General features: G+C 44.9%; 1 protein-coding gene across 4 annotated transcripts in view; it reads right to left on the bottom strand.

Moving 5' to 3' along the window:
• The window catches only part of LOC121532144 (neuron navigator 2), a 109451-nt gene that overhangs the window by 75428 nt on the left and 14276 nt on the right, over positions 1–19747 (bottom strand). For all 4 annotated transcript variants that reach the window (XM_041837888.2, XM_041837889.2, XM_041837890.2 and 1 more), the window contains exons 4-9: positions 19287–19359; positions 18902–19136; positions 18482–18553; positions 17393–17523; positions 1083–2145; positions 654–772 (exon numbers count right to left, since the gene is read on the bottom strand). In XM_041837888.2, coding sequence (XP_041693822.2) covers positions 654–772; positions 1083–2145; positions 17393–17523; positions 18482–18553; positions 18902–19136; positions 19287–19359 — 1693 coding nt within the window. The remainder of the gene's footprint in view (positions 1–653; positions 773–1082; positions 2146–17392; positions 17524–18481; positions 18554–18901; positions 19137–19286; positions 19360–19747) is intronic.

Here is a 19747-nt window from a genome sequence, read left to right as displayed (position 1 = left end):
ATTTCCCTTTTCTTTATTTTTCCTGTGTGGCAGCAGAGCAGCTCTCCAAATGAACAGTACCAACCAACATAAACCCACTTACTTACTGGCTGAGAAAGTGTGTTTTTCCACTCACTCTGTATGCAGCATTAACAGTGATGTTAATTGCATTCAGACAGGCTTCGTGTGGGCCTGCCAAATCATTGTGAACTTTGAGGCAATATCGCTGATCCATTACGAAGAGGCTCAAAAGAATCCACAGGATACTGGGCCTTTTGTTTTCCATGGTGGCATTTTGATTCACTCCTCGCTATAGAGTATTGACATGTATAGCCGGGAAGAGAGACCCTCATTTGTGCCTGGGAACAACAAGAGGCTGAAAAAAATGTTTCCCTGGGACAGGATCCTTTGTTGCTAATGAGATATTTGCCAGATTGTGAAGCATATTATAGTTCACAATAGTCTCATCTTCTTAACTACCGTCATTTAATGGAACAATGGGAAAAATCCCAAAGAAAAACTGATGTGGAAATTGAAGTCAATTGAATAACCACTCAGCAATCACATTATGTCCAGCATGCTTGGAAGGATATAGGATTTAACCAGTGGGACAGACATTGTGAGGTACAGCTACACACATACTCTCCATGTAAATCATAGTGAGCCAGTGTTACCTGTGAGGTCCTCCTGGGAGTTGTCTGCTGACTTGCTGTAGGCTGCAGTCTCTCTGTGACCCTCCAGTGACCCCGCTGCCTCCATCATCATGTCTGCTCCAGTCACATCAGGCTGAGACCTACAGGACAGGGCAGCAACAACAAGACAATAAGGGATGACGACAGGCAATAACAAGAGATATCCCAGAGCCTCTCTGTCTGCCTCTTTCTGCTGCTCTCTGCGCTCCGTCAGGAGTAAACAGTTCCCACTAAGTATATGTAGTTCAGTCCTCTCCAATTAGTCATTGACTATAATTTACGCTTACACAGATCCCTACAGTCAGTTAAAAGGTTTGAGACGTGGTATGTATAAAATGTTTGACATTGTGGTATATTCCTACTATTAAACTATGAAAGCTCAAATTCTGTCCATCAAAGCGGGCATAGTACCTGTACATGAATGGTGCGACAGTGGCAGTGTTGGGGTGGTTGTATTGCTGCTGAGGATGAGGTAGCTGGACACTGATGGTGTTGCTGGCTGTGGAGGCCACTGGGGGCGCTCCGTTGGTGTGCTGGTGTTGATGGTGAGACCTCCCTTCAGAGGAGGCCAGGCTGGAGCAGGAGCTGGAGCTTCTGCTGTCCAGCTGGCCCTTGTGCGCCGAGAGACCACCACCCCCACCGGCACTCACACTGTGGGGCCTGTCTCCATCTCGACCAGAAGAGGGCGCCCCTGAGGTCTTCCCTGCCTTGGACCCTGGCTTTGGTATTCCGCAGTGTGCTGCTGGGGCTGAGCCCTCCTTTTTGCCACTGCCAGCCTTGCCTCCTTTTGGGATGAGGCTGGTGATCTTAGTGTTCCTCTTGGGCTCTGCTGAGTCTGAACCTCCTCCCTCCTGCCTTGTGTCATCCCTGGGTTCCTCCTGCTCTGTGACAGACCCCCGCTTGGAGCCTCCCTCCCGGGCCTTGTCCCTCTCCTTGGACCTGGCCTTGTCCTTCTCCTTCTCCTCAGTCTTCAGAGAGCTCTTCCGGGGGGTGAGGGCCCTGCTGAAGGTGCGCTGGGCAATGCCCTTCAGGGCCAGCTTGGGGCTGGTTGCCATGACACTGGGTGGCAGGGAGTTCCCCTCTGCCACCTCCAGGAGGTCACCGCTGGTGGGGCGCGACGCCATCGACTCCGTCTCCTGCCCCGTCGGCCTGTCAGTCAGGACTACAGCTGCCCTGGAGCCTCCTTTGCTGTTGAAAAGCTTGAGTTTCTCCAGCATGGACTTCTGGGCGATGACTTTAGGGAGGACCTCTAGGGGTGGGGCCGCGGGCTGCCTGGTGGGAGGGTCCTGCTTGACGGACAGCATGGAGGAGGTGGCGCTGTGCTTAGTGTTCAGGGACTTACTCCTCCAGAGCTTGCTGCTGTTCCCTTCATTGGGCTGGGGGATGGAGGAGGAAGAGGAAGAAGAGTAGCCATTGACGGTCCCTGGAGACAGACCGTGCTCACTCATGATGGGAGAGGGAGTGGTGCTTCTCTCTGTGGAGAAACCCAAACAGAGGCAGGGAGAGATGAGGGAGGGGAAAGTGTCTGCTATAGATAGAGATCTCTCATTGAATAGATGTAGTTGGGATAAGGGATGAACTCTCTGCTAAGTCAGTCACTCAGTCACACTGGCCTTCATGGCTACACTGATCTAACACAATACAAGCTTATGACACTGTGAATTACATGCCAAGTAAACAAATACTGTAACTGCAATTTGGTAAAAAGCAGTCATGAATAACTCCAAAACAGCAGCACAAAATGATATAAACATTAATTGCAAACAGTTATGGGAAAATAATACATATTTCTCAGTATAATTCAGAGTACCCCAGCAATCATTAACATGCTGATATTCAATGATAATTTAACATCAAAATCAATTGGTTATCGAAATGTTTTAAGCAAACAAAACGTACAAATATCTGGGAGTTTGGGTGGATGAGAAGTTGAGCTTCACCACCCATGTAGAGAACCTTGTCAGGAAACTCAAGCTGCGTATTGGGTTTTATTACCGGCACAAAGCTTGTTTTTCCCTTTACCGCCAGAAAGGAGTTGATTTAATGTACTTTTCTCTGTGTATTGGCCTATGGTGATACTATTTATGTGCAAGCCTCAAGCTCTACACTGAAGGCTCTTGACTCTGTGTATCATGCAGCCCTTCGTTTTGTCACCAATCAGAGACATCTAACTCACCATTGTGATCTCTACAGTGCTGTCGGATGGACATCACTCGCAACACGCAGGCTCAAACACCGGTACATTCTTATGTAGAAGGCCATTTTAGGAAAACTGCCATTTTATCTATCCTCTCTTCTAGCTCGAAATGAAAACACAAACAAGCTCAGATCTGAATCTTGTTTTATGCTAAGAGTCCCGAAAATTAGAACCGAGCATAGAAAAAGGTCCTTTCATTACTCAGCCCCCTGGTCTTGTCTTCCATTGTTTTCATTTTCATTGTATTTATTTTATCCCAGGCCCCGTCCCCACAGGCTGTCAGTGTACATAAGAATGTGTTCTTAATTGACTAGCCTGGTTAAAATAATGAATTGATAATGCCCGAGAAGCCGGTGTTTGGAGGATATGTTGGACGGGTGTTGTTAGGCCCAAGACGAAGTCGAGTGGAGATCAAGTTTATAAATTGCCTATCTGGGCTGATGAAACAGTGGATTGCGCAGTCAGATGGAACAGAGTAAATAGGTATTTTAACGTCATAGATTTAGCCGGAGGTAACTTGTGGAATAGACAACGGCTGGAAGGCGGTTTTAACCAATCAGCATTCAGGATTAGACCCACCCGTTGTATAAAGGTTAAATAATAACCTACCTTTAAGTCCAGTAGTCTGCATGGGCAACAAAAAGCAGGGAAACCTGTTTCAGACGATACTCCTCTCTAACTAGGCACACTTACAGTGTGATTCCAGCCACAAACCTGTCCTTTTACCATGCCTAAGGGAGGTGTATAATGTAAACATGACGATTAGAACAAATGAACTGCCACAGCTAGCAGACATTTACATTTCAAACCTGAACTTCAGTGGCGGGTTTTGCACAGTTTAGAGAGCCTGCTATGTAGAGTGCCAGGGAGGGAGAGTCCATCATGAAAGCCTGTCTGTTCTTGCCAACTCAACACTGACCAGTGACCACATACAACTGTCACACACATGCCTCAGCTCACAAATAACACTCTAACAATGTTGGGTTTTGTAACACATCCATAGGGTAATCACACACATACAGTACATAGTTCAATTCACTTGGCTTATATGTATTTTTTGGACCTCAGAGGTAGCATTGACTTGATCTGTTATCAGGCTCACCTGTTAAGCTCTGCAATCATTTACAACATATCTACTGTATGTATTCATAACCTTGGCTAGAAAGTAGGGGGTTTTAAGTGCAACATTTATCAGCAGTGTTACGTACCAGGTACTACTGTATGGTAACAGTCTCCAACAAATCCTTATGTAAAAAAAAATACGCAACACCTCCAAACATTTAACCCCCAAAAGGTGTTTCTTCATCCCCAACAAATGTGAGCTGCCTCATTCAACAGGTCCACTGACACCTACTCTGAATCCTGGCATATCGCTAGCATATCGCTGGCATATCACTGGCATATCACTGGCATATCACCGGCATATCGCTGTCATATCACTGGCATATCACTGGCATATCGCCGTCATATCACTTGCATATCGCCGTCATATCACTTCCATATCACTGGCATATCACTGGCATATCGCTGGCATATCACTGGCATATCGCTGGCATATCGCTGGCATATCGCTGGCATATCACTGGCATATCGCTGGCATATCACTGGCATATCACTGGCATATCACTGGCATATCACCGGCATTTCACTGGCATATCGCTGGCATATCACTGGCATACCCAGTAGGTATCCTAGCTGTGGTTTACAGGACAAATCTCCAGACAGTTTGCCAAAAGCACTTAACACCCAGTTAGTTAAACCATATAGTCCGTATCTTCAGACAGCTCAACATTCCTCCCTGTGCTGTGTAATGGTTTGCTTACAGCAGCCCAGGCAGCAGCTCCAGGGTCTAACAGTCAAGTGCAGTGATAAACTGTTAACACCAATCATTTACTAGACAGGCTCACAGTGTTTATGTAGGAACACTTTAACGGTCATGAGAATTTAATTTCACCTCGCTTAGTCACTCACGGCTACATACAAGTGTTCTGTTCTACCTGGTGTAACTAGAAAAATGGTAACGCTTTATTTGACACCTAGCATAATAACACGTTATAATATGTCATAATATGTCATAAAAGCTGTCATGACACAAATAATTAGAAGTGTTGTGACATATATTGCAATGTTTGATGGATGGTTATGACCCCTACTTAAGAGTGTCAAAGCACACAAATCCTACCACACAAAGCAAACCATTCCATTGTACCTGTAAATAGTATGTTACATAACATTTTCTTTAAATGTTTATTACCATTGTAATTGTATACACATTGATGTCAAACATGCGCCTAGCCCAATGTTCTGTCGCTGATGACTGGGATGAATGCAGGATCAGGACAAAACTCCCTCTTTGGGACTTATGACTGACATATGGTCATGTATGTGATAGGCCTATCTGTCTTATATTATTAACCTTACAACAACAAAACGTCCTGTGTATAGATTCTATACATTTCCATATTTTGGAATCAAAGTTTGTTTGTTCACAACATTATTATTGTAGTCCTCCTTGGTTTTGCTTTAATATAGCTACATGTATACTTAGCACTACCACTAGGGGGAGACATTTGAACTGTTAGCTTCAGGTGCGCACCTAATTCGTTGGAAGAATATAAGCAGGAAGAGACGCCCAGTGGAAAAATGTCAATTGTCTGTGTCTCCTTATTCATCTTGTTTTCAGGTTTGTAACATTTATGAGCATGGTTTTGTTTTTGCAATCTAAAGATAACACGTTTATCTAAACTGTTATCAACCACATATCACAGTCATTGTAAGTACATTTGTCATCAATGAAATAGCTATCAGCAAAGTCAGAGCTAGTAAGGGAAAAAAAGTCAAGTGTGAGTGTTAATTCATGAAGGGGGAGGGGTGAGGAGGCAGTTCGAGGGGGGTGCTGTGGGATTATTTAAGATACACTCTGAAGAGGTAGGGTTTCAGATGTTTTGGGAAGATGGGCAGGGACTCTGCTGTCCTAGCTTCAGGGTGAAGCTGGTTCCACCATTGGGGTGCCAGGACAGAGAAGAGCTTGGACTGGGCTGAGCAGGAGCTGCCCTCCCGTAGGGGTGGGAGGGCCAAGAGACCAGAGGTGGCAGAATGGAGTACTCGGGTTAGGGTGTAGAGTTTGAGCAGAGCCTGAAGGTAGAGAGGGGCAGTTCCTCTTGCTGCTCCATAGGTAAGTACCATGGTCTTGTAGTGTTGCCAAACTAAGCTAGCTAACTTTGTACAGTGCCTTGCAAAAGTATTCATCCCCCTTGGCGTTTTTCTTATTTTGTTGCAATACAACCTGTAATTTAAATTGATTTTTATTTGGATTTCATGTAATGGACACACACAAAATCGTCGAAATTGGTGAAGTCAAATGAAAAAAATAACTTGTTTCAAAAAATTATAAATAAAAATAACGGAAAAGTGGTGCGTGCATATGTATTCACCCCCTTTGCTATGAAGCCCCTAAATAAGATCTGATGCAACCAATTACCTTCAGAAGTCACATAATTAGTTAAAAAAAGTCCACCTGTGTGCAATCTAAGTGTCACATGATCTGTCACATGATCTCAGTATATATTCACCTGTTCTGAAAGGCTCCAGAGTCTGCAACACCACTAAGCAAGGGGCACCACCAAGCAAGCGGCACCATGAAGACCAAGGAGCTCTCCAAACAGGTCAGGGACAAAGTTGTGGAGAAGTACAGATCAGGGTTGGGTTATAAAAAAATATCAGAAACTTTGAACATCCCACGGAGCACCATTAAATCCATTATTAAAATGGAAAGAATATGGCACCACAACAAACCTGCCAAGAGAGGGCCGCCTACCAAAACTCACGGACCAGGCGAGGAGGGCATTAATCAGAGAGGCAACAAAGAGACCAAAGATAACCCTGAAGGAGCAGCAAAGCTCCACAGCGGAGATTGGAGTATTTGTTATAGGACCACTTTAAGCCGTACACTCCACAGAGCTGGGCTTTACGGAAGAGTGGCCAGAAAAAAGCCATTGCTTCAAGAAAGAAATAAGCAAACACGTTTGGTGTTCGCCAAAAGGCATGTGGGAGACTCCCCAAACATGTGGAATAAGGTACTCTGGTCAGATGAGACTAAAATTGAGCTTTTTGGCCATCAAAGAAAACGCTATGTCTGGTGCAAACCCAACACCTCTCATCACCCCGAGAACACCATCCCCACAGTGAAGCATGGTGGTGGCAGCATCATGCTGTGGGGATGTTTTTCATCGGCAGGGACTGGGAAACTGGTCAGAAGTGAAGGAATGATGGATGGTGCTAAATACAGGGACATTCTTGAGGGAAACCTGTTTCAGTCTTCCAGAGATTTGAGACTGGGATGGAGGTTCACCTTCCAGCAGGACAATGACCCTAAGCATACTGCTCAAGCAACACTCGAGTGGTATAAGGGGAAACATTTAAATGTCTTGGAATGGCCTAGTCAAAGCCCAGACCTCACTCCAATTGAGAATCTGTTGTATGACTTAAAGATTGCTGTACACCAGTGGAACCCATCCAACTTGAAGGAGCTGGAGCAGTTTTGCCTTGAAGAATGGGCAAAAATCCCAGTGGCTAGATGTGCCAAGCTTATAGAGAAATACCCCAAGAGACTTGCAGCTGTAATTGCTGCAAAAGGAGGCTCTACAAAGTATTGACTTTGGGGGGGTGCATAGTTATGCACGCTCAAGTTTTCTGTTTTTTTTGTCTTATTTGTTGTTTGTTTCACAAGAAAAAATATTTTGCATCTTCAAAGTGGTAGGCATGTTGTGTAAATCAAATTATACAAACCCCCCAAAAAATCAAATTTAATTCCAGGTTGTAAGGCAACATAATAGGAGAAATGCCAAGGGGGGTGAATACTTTCGCAAGCCACTGTATGTAGGTCAATGAGACAAGATGGCGTCTCGGATTAAATGTATTTTTGTTATAAACATTTAGGCTCTTAATTCTTATTTTATTAAATTTTTTACAAACAATGGCTTGTATTAAGTGTATTTACATGAGTACAGTCGTGGTCAAAAGTTTTGAGAATGACACAAATATTAATTTTCACAAAGTCTGCTGCCTCAGTTTTTATGATGGCAATTTGCATATACTCCAGAATGTTATGAAGAGTGATCAGATGAATTGCAATTAATTGCAAAGTCCCTCTTTGCCATGAAAATGAACTTAATCCCCAAAAAACATTTCCACTGCATTTCAGCCCTGCCACAAAAGGACCAGCTGACATAATGTCAGTGATTCTCTCGTTAACACAGGTGAGAGTGTTGACAAGGACAAGGCTGGAGATCACTCTGTCATGCTGATTGAGTTAGAATAACAGACTGGAAGCTTTAAAAGGAGGGTGGTGCTTGAAATCATTGTTATTCCTCTGTTAACCATGGTTATCTGCAAGGAAACACGTGCCGTCATCATTGCTTTGCACAAAAAGGGCTTCACAGGCAAGGATATTGTTGCTAGTAAGATTGCACCCAAATCAACCATTTATCGGATCATCAAGAACTTCAAGGAGAGAGGTTCAATTGTTGTGAAGAAGGCGTCAGGGCGCACAAGCAAGTCCAGCAAGCGCCAGGACCGTCTCCTAAAGTTGATTCAGCTGCGGGATCGGGGCACCACCAGAGCAGAGCTTGCTCAGAAATGGCAGCAGGCAGGTGTGAGTGCATCTGCACGCACAGTGAGGCAAAGACTTTTGGAGGATGGCCTGGTGTCAAGAAGGGCAGCGAGGAAGCCACTTCTCTCCAGGAAAAACATCAGGGACAGACTGATATTCTGTAAAAGGTACAGGGATTGGACTACTGAGGACTGGGGTCAATTCATTTTCTCTGATGAATCCCCTTTACGATTGTTTGGGTCATCCGGAAAAAAGCGTGTCCGGAAAAGACAAGGTGAGCGCTACCATCAGTCCTGTGTCATGCCAACAGTAAAGCATCCTGAGACCATTCATGTGTGGGGTTGCTTCTCAGCCAAGGGAGTGGGCTCACTCACAATTTTGCCTAAGAACACAGCCATGAAAAAAGAATGGCACCAACACATCTTCCGAGAGCAACTTCTCCCAACCATCCAAGAACAGTTTGGTGACGAACAATGCCTTTTCCAGCATGATGGAACACCTTGCCATAAGGCAAAAGTGATAACTAAGTGGCTCGGGGAACAAAACATCGACATTTTGGGTCCATGGCCAGGAAACTCCCGAGACCTTAATCCCATTGAGAACTTGTGGTCAATCCTCAAAAGGCGGGTGGACAAAAAAAACCCCACAAATTCTGACAAACTCCAAGCATTGATTATGCAAGAATGGGCTACTATCAGTCAGGATGTGGCCCAGAAGTTAATTGACAGCATGCCAGGGCGGATTGCAGAGGTCTTGAAAAAGAAGGGTCAACAGTGGAAATATTGACTCTTTGCATATACTTAATATAATTGTCAATAAAAGCCTTTGACACTTATGGAATGCTTGTAATTATACTTCAGTTCAGTATTACATTTACATTTACGTCATTTAGCAGACGCTCTTATCCAGAGCGTCTTACAAATTGGTGCATTCACCTTATAGCCAGTGGGATGGGGGGGGGGGTTGTGGTTAGGGGGGGGTAGAAGGACTACTTTATCCTATCCCAGGTATTCCTTAAAGAGGTGGGGTTTCAAATGTCTCCGGAAGGTGGTGAGTGACTCCGCTGTCCTGGCGTCGTGAGGGAGCTTGTTCCACCATTGGGGTGCCAGATCAGCGAACAGTTTTGACTGGGCTGAGCGGGAACTATGCTTCCGCAGAGGTAGGGGAGCCAGCAGGCCAGAGGTGGATGAACGCAATGCCCTCGTTTGGGTGTAGGGACTGATCAGAGCCTGAAGGTACGGAGGTGCCGTTCCCCTCACAGCTCCGTAGGCAAGCACCATGGTCTTGTAGCAGATGCGAGCTTCAACTGGAAGCCAGTGGAGTGTGCGGAGGAGCGGGGTGACGTGAGAGAACTTGGGAAGGTTGAACACCAGACGGGCTGCGTCATTCTGGATGAGTTGTAGGGGTTTAATGGCACAGGCAGGGAGCCCAGCCAACAGCGAGTTGCAGTAATCCAGACAGGAGATGACAAGTGCCTGGATTAGGACCTGTGCCGCTTCCTGTGTAAGGCAGGGTCGTACTCTCCGAATGTTGTAGAGCATGAACCTACAGGATCGGGTCACCGCCTTGATGTTAGCGCAGAACGACAGGGTGTTGTCCAGGGTCACGCCAAGGCTCTTCGCACTCTGGGAGGAGGACACAACGGAGTTGTCAACCGTGATGGCGAGATCATGGAACAGGCAGTCCTTCCCCGGGAGGAAGAGCAGCTCCATCCTCTCACCAGTGGCGAGAGCACGTGGTGCGGAGACAGCTTCTCGCCACGCCACTTGGTAGGAACGACCGGTCAGGTAGGACGCAATCCAAGAGTGAGCCGCGCCGGAGATGCCCAGCTCGGAGAGGGTGGAGAGGAGGATCTGATGGTTCACAGTATCAAAGGCAGCAGACAGGTCTAGAAGGACAAGAGCAGAGGAGAGAGAGTTAGCTTTAGCAGTGCGGAGAGCCTCTGTGACACAGAGAAGAGCAGTCTCAGTTGAATGACCAGTCTTGAAACCTGACTGGTTTGGATCAAGAAGGTCATTCTGAGAGAGATAGCAAGAGAGTTGGCTAAAGACGGCACGCTCAATAGTTTTGGAGAGAAAAGAAAGAAGGGATACTGGTCTGTAGTTGTTGACATCAGAGGGATCGAGTGTTGGTTTTTTGAGAAGGGGGTGCAACTCTCGCTCTCTTGAAGACGGAAGGGACATAGCCAGCGGTCAAGGATGAGTTGATCAGCGAGGTGAGGTAAGGGAGAAGGTCACCGGAGATGGTCTGGAGAAGAGAGGAGGGGATAGGGTGAAGCGGGCAGGTTGTTGGGCGGCCTGCCGTCACAAGTCGCAAGATTTTATCTGGAGAGAGAGGGGAGAAAGAAGCCAAAGCATAGGGTAGGGCAGTGTGAGCAGGACCAGCAGTGTCATTTGACTTAACAAAGCGAGGATCGGGATGTCGTCAACCTTCTTTTCAAAATGGTTGACGAAGTCATCCACAGAGAGGGAGGGGGGAGGATTCAGCAGGGAGGAGAATGTGGCAAAGAGCTTCCTAGGGTTAGAGGCAGATGCTTGGAATTTAGAGTGGTAGAAAGTGGCCTTAGCAGCAGAAACAGATGAAGAAAATTTAGAGAGGAGGGAGTGAAAAGATGCCAGGTCCGCAGGGAGTCTAGTTTTCTTCCATTTCCGCTCAGCTGCCCGGAGCTCTGTTCTGTGAGCTCGCAATGAGTCATCAAGCCACGGAGCTGGAGGGGGAGGACCGAGCCGGCCGGGAGGATAGGGGGACATAGAGAGTCAAAGGATGCAGAAAGGGAGGAGAGGAGGGTTGAGGAGGCAGAATCAGGAGATTGGAGGGAGAAGGATTGAGCAGAGGGAAGAGATGATAGGATGGAAGAGGAGAGAGTAGCGGGAGAGAGAGAGCGAAGGTTGCGACGAAGCATTACCATCTGTGTAGGGGCAGAGTGAGTAGTGTTGGAGGAGAGCGAGAGAAAAAAAGGATACAAAGTAGTGGTCGGAGACATGGAGGGGAGTTGCAGTGAGATTAGTAGAACAACAGCATCTAGTAAAGATGTGGTCAAGCGTATTGCCTGACTTGTGAGTAGGGGGGGACGGTGAGAGGGTGAGGTCAAAAGAGGAGAGGAGTGGAAAGAAGGAGGCAGAGAGAAATGAGTCAAATGTAGACGTAGGGAGGTTGAAATCCCCCAGAACTGTGAGGGTGAGCCATCCTCAGGAAAGGAACTTATCAAGGCGTCAAGCTCATTGATGAACTCTCCAAGGGAACCTGGAGGGCGATAGATGACAAGGATATTAAGCTTAAATGGGATAGTGACTGTGACAGCATGGAATTCAAATGAGGAGATAGACAGATGGGTCAGGGGAAAAATTTAGAATGTCCACTTGGGAGAGATGAGGATTCCTGTGCCACCACCCCGCTGACCAGATGCTCTCGGGGTAAGCGAGAACACATGGTCAGACGAGGAGAGAGCAGTAGGAGTAGTAGTGTTTTCAGTGGTAATCCATGTTTCCGTCAGCGCCAAGAAGTCGAGGGACTGGAGGGTAGCATAGGCTGAGATGAACTCTGCCTTGTTGGCAGCAGAACGACAGTTCCAGAGGCTGCCTGAGACCTGGAACTCCACGTGGGTGGTGCGTGCAGGGACCACCAGGTTAGAGAGGCAGCAGCCACGCGGTGTGAGGCGTTTGTGTAGCCTGTGCGGAGAGGAGAGAACAGGGATAGGCAGAGGCATAGTTGACAGGCTGCAGCAAATGGCTACAATAATCTGGGAAAGGAGAGTATTGATCTGTGAAGATCAATACTTGTGTCATTCTCAAAACTTTTGACCATGATTGTACATATGAACCATGCTAATGATAAGTATTTTAGAAAGTTACTTTTTTATTAAATGTATATCTAACGTCCACATGCCAACCGCTAACGTCAACATCTGCTAACTCAGCGCTAGCTAGCCTACCATAGGTAGCTAGTAGTTGTTAAGAGTTTTTGTTACATTCAATACACAGGCCTTTTCTATAATTTGTTTGTATAATTAGCACTGTATACAGTATATACTGTAAAGTGAATCAGATGTACTGTTGTTGCCGCAACAACACATGGGTGTATTTAGTTGTTTTGTACAACACCATCTGTAGCAAAACAAACACTAACTAGATGGTAGCTAACTGTTAGTTGAGAGCTAGCTTTAGCTATGTTATGAAAACATTGAGAAAATGGGATTGTGAATCAAATCAAATCAAATTGTATTTACCATATGTGCCGAATACAACAGGTGTAGACCTTACCGTGAAATGCTTACTTACCTTAACCAACAATGCAGTTTTAAGAAAATAAATATTTACTAAATAAACTAAAGTAAAAAAGTAGCACAATAAAATAACAATAACGAGGCTATATACAGGGGGTACCGGTACCGTGCGGGGGTACAGGTTAGTTGAGGTAATTGAGGTAATATGTACATGTAGGTAGGGGTAAAGTGACTATGCATAGATAATGAACAGCGAGTAGCAGCAGTGTAAAAACAATGCAAATAGTCAAGGTAGCCATTTGATTAATTGTTCAGCTTGGGAGTAGAAGCTGTTAAGGAGCCTTTTGGACCTAGACTTGGTGCTCCGGTACCGCTTGCCATGCGGTAACAGAGAGAACAGTCTATGACTTCGGTGGCTGGAGTCATATTTCTTTGGGCCTTCCTCTGACACCGCCTAGTATAGAGGTCCTGGATGGCAGAAAGCTTGGCCCCAGTGATGTACTGGGCTGTACGCACTACCCTCTGTAGTGCCTTAAGGTCGGATGCCGAGCAGTTACCATACCAGGCGGTGATGCAACTGGTCAGGATGGTCTCGATGGTGCAGCTGTAGAACTTTTTGAGGATCTGGGGACCTATGTAAAATCTTTTCAGTCTCCTGAGGGGGAATAGGCTTTGTCGTGCCCTCTTCACAACTGTCTTGGTGTGTTTGGACCATGATAGTTTGTTGGTGATGTGGACACCAAGGAACTTGAAGCTCTCGGCCCGCTCCACTATTTTACAGTATTTGAGAATTAATTAATCAATCAATCAATCAAATGTGCAGATGTCACAAAGTGCTATACAGAAACCCAGCCTAAAACCCCAAAGAACAAGCAATGCAGATGCAGGAGCACAGTGGCTAGGAAAAACTCCCTAGAAAGGCAGGAACCTAGGAAGAGACCTAGAGAGGGGTGGCCAGTCCTTTTCTGGCTGTGCCAGAGAATGTGTGAATGTGCTATTGCCATAATATATTTGGTATGAAGTTTTAGTCTTCAGTTTTCTTTAGCAGTGTCACTGCTTTGTAGCATACTCTATTTTGATGTATGTTCTTTACTTAGCTATATTTTTCTGGGAAGGTAATACATCTGCTGCATCCAGCGGTGGAGGTGAAGACTTTGAGGGAGGATGCAGAAACAATCTTTCAAATAAAAGGAAACTTCTTGGCAGAGAAAAAACACATTTGAATAAATAATATGATTTAGAGTTAAATCCTTTGCTGTTTTTGTAATTAATTATTTACAGCTATGGGTTTTTTTAGCATCATATTTTGGATAACTTGTAGAAAATACACTTTATGACACTGTCATGAAGCATTATGACCATCCTGTACCACTTTACTTGGAATAAGAAGATACAGTTGATGACACTGTCAAGAAGCATTATGACCATCCTGTGTCACTTTACTTGGAATAGGAAAATACACTTTATGACACTGTCATTAAGCATTATGACCATCCTGTGTCACTTTACTTGGACTAAGAAAATACACTTTATGACACAGTCAAGAAGCGTTATGACCATCATAATCATATAAGCCAGATAGGCCTATCACGTACATGCCCTTATGTCATTCATCAGTCAAAAAGAGGGTGTCTTGATCTGCTCCTGAAATCTGCTCCTGCATTGATCCCAGTCATCAGCAACATAGTATTGGGGTAGGTACATGTCTGACATCAATGTGTGTGCAATTACAATGATAATGTAATATGGTCAATTTCAGAAAATTGTATATAACATAAACATACGGTTTACAAGTATGCTATGGTGTAATGGAGTGGTTTGCCTTGTGTGGTAGATTTGGTGGGTTTTGGCCTTATGTTGGTGTCATAACCAGCCATAAAATAACGCATTATATGTCACAACAGGTTTAAATATATGTGTCATGACAGTGTTATGATCATATTATGACAGGTTATGGCACGTTATGCCAGCTGTTATGACATATTATGACATGGTTATTACCGTGTCATAACTTGTTATGACGCTAGGTGTCAAAGTGTTACCGATTTTTTTCTTCCAACTGCGTATAACTGTGCATTTCCCACCTTTCGCTTCATTTAGTATGACAGAATTGAAATCAGCTTCCATCATTTTGTATACAGAATATGGTGAATTCATTGTAGTCATCATGTCTCCATTCACTGCCTTAGGAAATACATCTCCATTGTGCATGTTTAAGTGAGTTGGACACTCTGCTCTGGTTCTTTAGTCACTGGTAAAAAGTGAAAGTTCCTCGACAAGAATAGACACAAATAGAACACCAGCTGGGCTGATCATCCAGTCCTGGTCTAGCAGAGAGGAACCACAATAACTTTACTTCACAGTAACTTTACTTTACTTCAGTCTCCTACAGAATACAATACAATACAATACAATACCATCCAATACAATCTTTGTAGAGCATAAGGATAGACAGACACATAAACAAGCTACAAGCTCTAGCTTTTACTTTTCACTAGCACAATCCCTAAATCCCCCCAGTCTGAATTTGGCAACATGAAAAATCTATGCATTGCCCCCCTGCCACTACAACACAACTGGTGCCTGGCATGGCAATGCCAATGACATCACTGCTGGGCAACCACCATGGGATAGTCGCTCAGAGACACTCACCCTCCCAGATGATCTTTGATTGACAGGTCAGGAATGACAGTGGTCCATGTATAGTTCCAGTCATGCTTGATTTCTCAATAAGAAGTGAACACTAAACATTTAAAATTCTCACTCTAATGAGACTCCCTGTACCACTCTCTCCCTCACTGTCTATCTTTCTCCCTCTAGCCTTTCCTCTCTGTTTGTCTCTCATTCCATCGCCCTCCTCTCTTTCTCCCTCTCTCTCTCTCTCTCTCTCTCTCTCTCTCTCTCTCTATCTCCCCATACTTCTCTCTCTGTTGTTCCATCTATCCCGCCCTCTCTGTACCACAAGTACAGGGCTCAGTCAATGCACAGTGAATTCCTCATCACACAGCAGTAGAAGCCTACCACAGGCTGACTGTAGACTGTAGACTGTAGACTGTAGACTGTACAGTAGGCTGTAGACTGTAGACTGTAGACTGTACAGTAGGCTGTAGACTGTAGACTGTACTGTAGGCTGTAGACTGTAGACTGTACAGTAGGCTGTAGACTGTAGACTGTACTGTAGGCTGTAGACTGTAGACTGTACAGTAGGCTGTAGACTGTAGACTGTAGACTGTACTGTATAATGTAGACTGTAGACTGTAGACTGTACAGTAGGCTGTAGACTGTAGACTGTACTGTAGACTGTACTGTAGGCTGTAGACTGTAGACTGTACTGTAGACTGTAGACTATAGACTGTAGACTGTACTGTAGGCTGTAGACTGTACTGTAGACTGTACTGTAGGCTGTAGACTGTTCTGTAGACTGTACTGTAGGCTGTAGACTGTACTGTAGACTGTACTGTAGACTGTAGACTATAGACTGTAGACTGTACTGTAGGCTGTAGACTGTACTGTAGACTGTAGACTGTACTGTAGACTGTACTGTAGGCTGTAGACTGTACTGTAGACTGTACTGTAGGCTGTAGACTGTACTGTAGACTGTACTGTAGGCTGTAGACTGTAGACTGGGATATCAAGGCATACCCCCAGCCAGGGAGTTAACCCCTACTGTCACACTGCTCTTCTCTGCTCTTCTCTGCTCTGCTCTTGTCTGCTCTGCTCTGCTCTTCTCTGTTCGGCTCTGTTCTGTTCTGCTCGACTCTGTTCTGCACTGTTCTGTTCTGCTCTGCTCTGCTCTTCTCGGCTCTGTTCTGTTCTGTTCTGTTCTGCTCGGTTCTGTTCTGCTCTGCTCCACTCTGCTCTCACTAACATACATCACAGTACTGGGGAAATACTGCCTGACTGGCTTCATACCACTGAGGACTCAATCTACCAATCTAGGACTAAGATTTACAGTGAGGATAAATTATAATATATATAATCTTAAATCAAAAAAGGCCATCTTTTCAGACAGATTTAGTTACACCACTATGATTGTAAAGCCACGGTGTGACATGATGTCTACCACACTATAATCAAACACACAGGCAGGAATACATAGTAAATATAGGCTCTAGAAAGGAGAGGAAGTAACACATTTGTTATGCCAAATGTAGCACTTTGCAATACTCACAAAACGGATGTCATGAAAATAAGAGGTATTTAGCAAGCCAGATGAATTGATAGGTAGTGGAGTGCGGAAATAGTTGTTTACTTCACAAACAGAAATGTCCATGGATTAAAGGTTGTCTGTAAAGCATACACTTACACATAAACCTAAGACCTAATGTACAATGACATCATTCAGATTTTGTGTAACATTTTACCTAATGTAAATAAACCACAGACTAGCCTCTAATACAACAACAAGTTCATCTTAGCGGCACCCATGTTGTTAAATCATTACCTGCTCCTCTAACAGCATAGAAAATGATAAGATAGAAACCATGTATGCATAGGTTATCTGTCTATGTGTCTATGTGTGCGTTCTATGATAACCGTCTAGACAAGATTGCTCTGAATACAGGAGATTTGTTTTCATCTTTTTCTTTGTTGTTGCACTGGACGACCATAAATTGATTTATAAAATAGGCGTACCCCAAGTGGTTTGCCTCTAAAAGCACAGGACAACTTCCTCATGTACTGTAACTCACCTCTGTCACTGCTGGAGGGCTTGGGCACGTCATGGTGGTTGAAGCTCTGGCTGCGGCGGTTGCCGTTGGAGGCCCCGCGATGCTTCCCCTCGCTGCCTGGGGCCGAGACCCGCGTGGTGGGGCCTGGCAGTCTGTGGGCCACAGGGAAATAGTGACTGGTTTAATAAACACTCAACAGCAGAAATACTCCTCTTAACATTACATAATTCTAAACATAACTAATCATCTGCTAAAGGGGATGAAATAATATTCCTCAAATCAGTCTTAATAACATTATTAAGGAGTGTATCATTAACAGATTTGTGAGTACTTGACTGGAAGGGTGATCCCATGTAGCTCAGTTGGTAGAGGATGGTGCTTGCAATGCCAGGGTTGTGGGTTTGATTCCCACGGGGGATGAGTATGGAACATGTATGCACTCACTACTGTAAGTCACTCTGGATAAGAGCGTCTGCTAAATGACTAAAATGGTGATGTAAGATCAATGGAAAAACACCTCAGAGGAGATGCATGTGGTTGCACAGTTATTCAAGTAGGTGGTGCTATTACCTTATGCTGTGCTTTTTGTAATCCATCAAAAGGTACTGTACATACTCACACACTCACATAAGGTGAAACAGACAGGTTGAGAAGCACTTCCATACTACTAAACGATGCACACAGCAAACACACCCGGATGCAAGTGTTTATACATAAAAAAAGGTCTAACACACTACAAGACTATCTGAAATTAGGTAGGAGAATGGGGAAGCTTTTCAAAAACTAGACTTGGTGCATCTACAGCAGGGCTCTCCAACCCTGTTCCTGGAGAGCTACCGTCCTGTAGGATTTCGCTCCAACCCTAATCTAGTGCACCTGATTTTAATAATTAGCTGGTTGATAAGCTGAATCGGATTAGTTACAACTGGGGTTGGAGCGAAAACCTACAGGAAGATACCTCCCCAGGAACAGGGTTGGGGAGCCCTGACCTACAGTGTGAGTGGATTGCAGCATGCAGTGTGTATGGGAGAGAGAGAAGTGAAAGTGAGAGCGAGAGCGAGAGAGAGAGGGAAGAGAGAGAGAGAGAGCGAGAGAGAGATGAGAGCTGACCTAGAAGCCTTTCTCTGTGCCACAGAGAGCTTTAGCCCTTTACTCTGAGTGGTAGAAGCCTTGGATGATAGACTGCATGGAGGATAAAGAGAGGGATGGGTAGACAGAATGTAAAAGCAGAGAGAGATCTGAAAGCAGCTTAAATGAGATCTAGAGGATCATAGAAACTTGAAGTTATGTAAAAGAAAGTTGATTCAAAGAAGATGGCCTGCTACCCAATGGCATGGACACCACTGGAGAAGAGACTTCACACAATTAGTATGGATGATATAAACAACACTATCATTTAAACATGAGGAATTAATGTCACATTTTATGAGGACTGCGGTTACTCGTAAATAATCTCACAGAGCTTCTCCAAACCATGGAGATCTTGCCATGTGTTGAAACGGGAGGTTGGGTTGTTACAATTTACTTCACCTGGACAGCATATCTGATGCTGCTTTGTGTTCTGGTGCAGTGGAGCTGTGGGTATGATGGGTGTGGGTGTGAGAGGGGGCTGGTGACCTATGGGGAGTATGTCCAGGCTGGGTGCTGTGCTCTGGCTGATGAGAGGCCTGCTGCTTCAACAGCTTCTGCTGCTGCTGCTGCTGCTTGTAGCGGGACAAGCTGAAGAACAGACCCAGAATCATTTTCAGGTTCCCATTACGGATCTCTGCAATAGGAGGAGAGACAGAGAGGTTGGTATCTTTTTGTATCTTTTCCTCTCCACAGACCGTTGTAACGTGGAGTTATTCATTAGATGCTCTAGATTAGCAGTATATATGAGGGAGAGTGTCTGCTAGATAGTGGCAGTTTGACATACTGTCTGCACAGAGCCCCTGGATGTTCACCCCTCTGGCTGCCAGGAATCCAAGGCAGGTATCGATGTTCTCAATCTGGGGGAGAAGAGAGAGGAGTCAGGGTATGGTACTTCATCAATTCAGATAGGGCAGTCATTCATTAGCAAAGGCCATATGGTGTCACCATACAATGGTAATATAACATTAGGCTTAATGTACCCAGAGATTTAGGAAAAATCTCAGTCAAATCAAGAACCATATGGCCCTCCTTGGATTATAACCAACCACTAATGATGAAAGCTGAAACAATACTGTACAATGCACAAACTGAAACCATCCTTCAGAAGGTTCAAACATATAGTAGTATAAGAGTAGAACTAGACTAGCATATACGCCATTATTCAATCACTAACCTCTCTTCATTCAGACCTTCCCACAGATCGTTACATGCAATTCATGAACACCCAACAGCAGGAAAGTTTCC

This window comes from Coregonus clupeaformis, chromosome 19, assembly GCF_020615455.1.
Source record: "Coregonus clupeaformis isolate EN_2021a chromosome 19, ASM2061545v1, whole genome shotgun sequence".
NCBI lineage: Eukaryota > Metazoa > Chordata > Actinopteri > Salmoniformes > Salmonidae > Coregonus > Coregonus clupeaformis.
The sequence above is the reverse complement of the archived record's forward strand: the minus strand, read 5'-3'. Positions and strand labels throughout refer to the sequence as shown.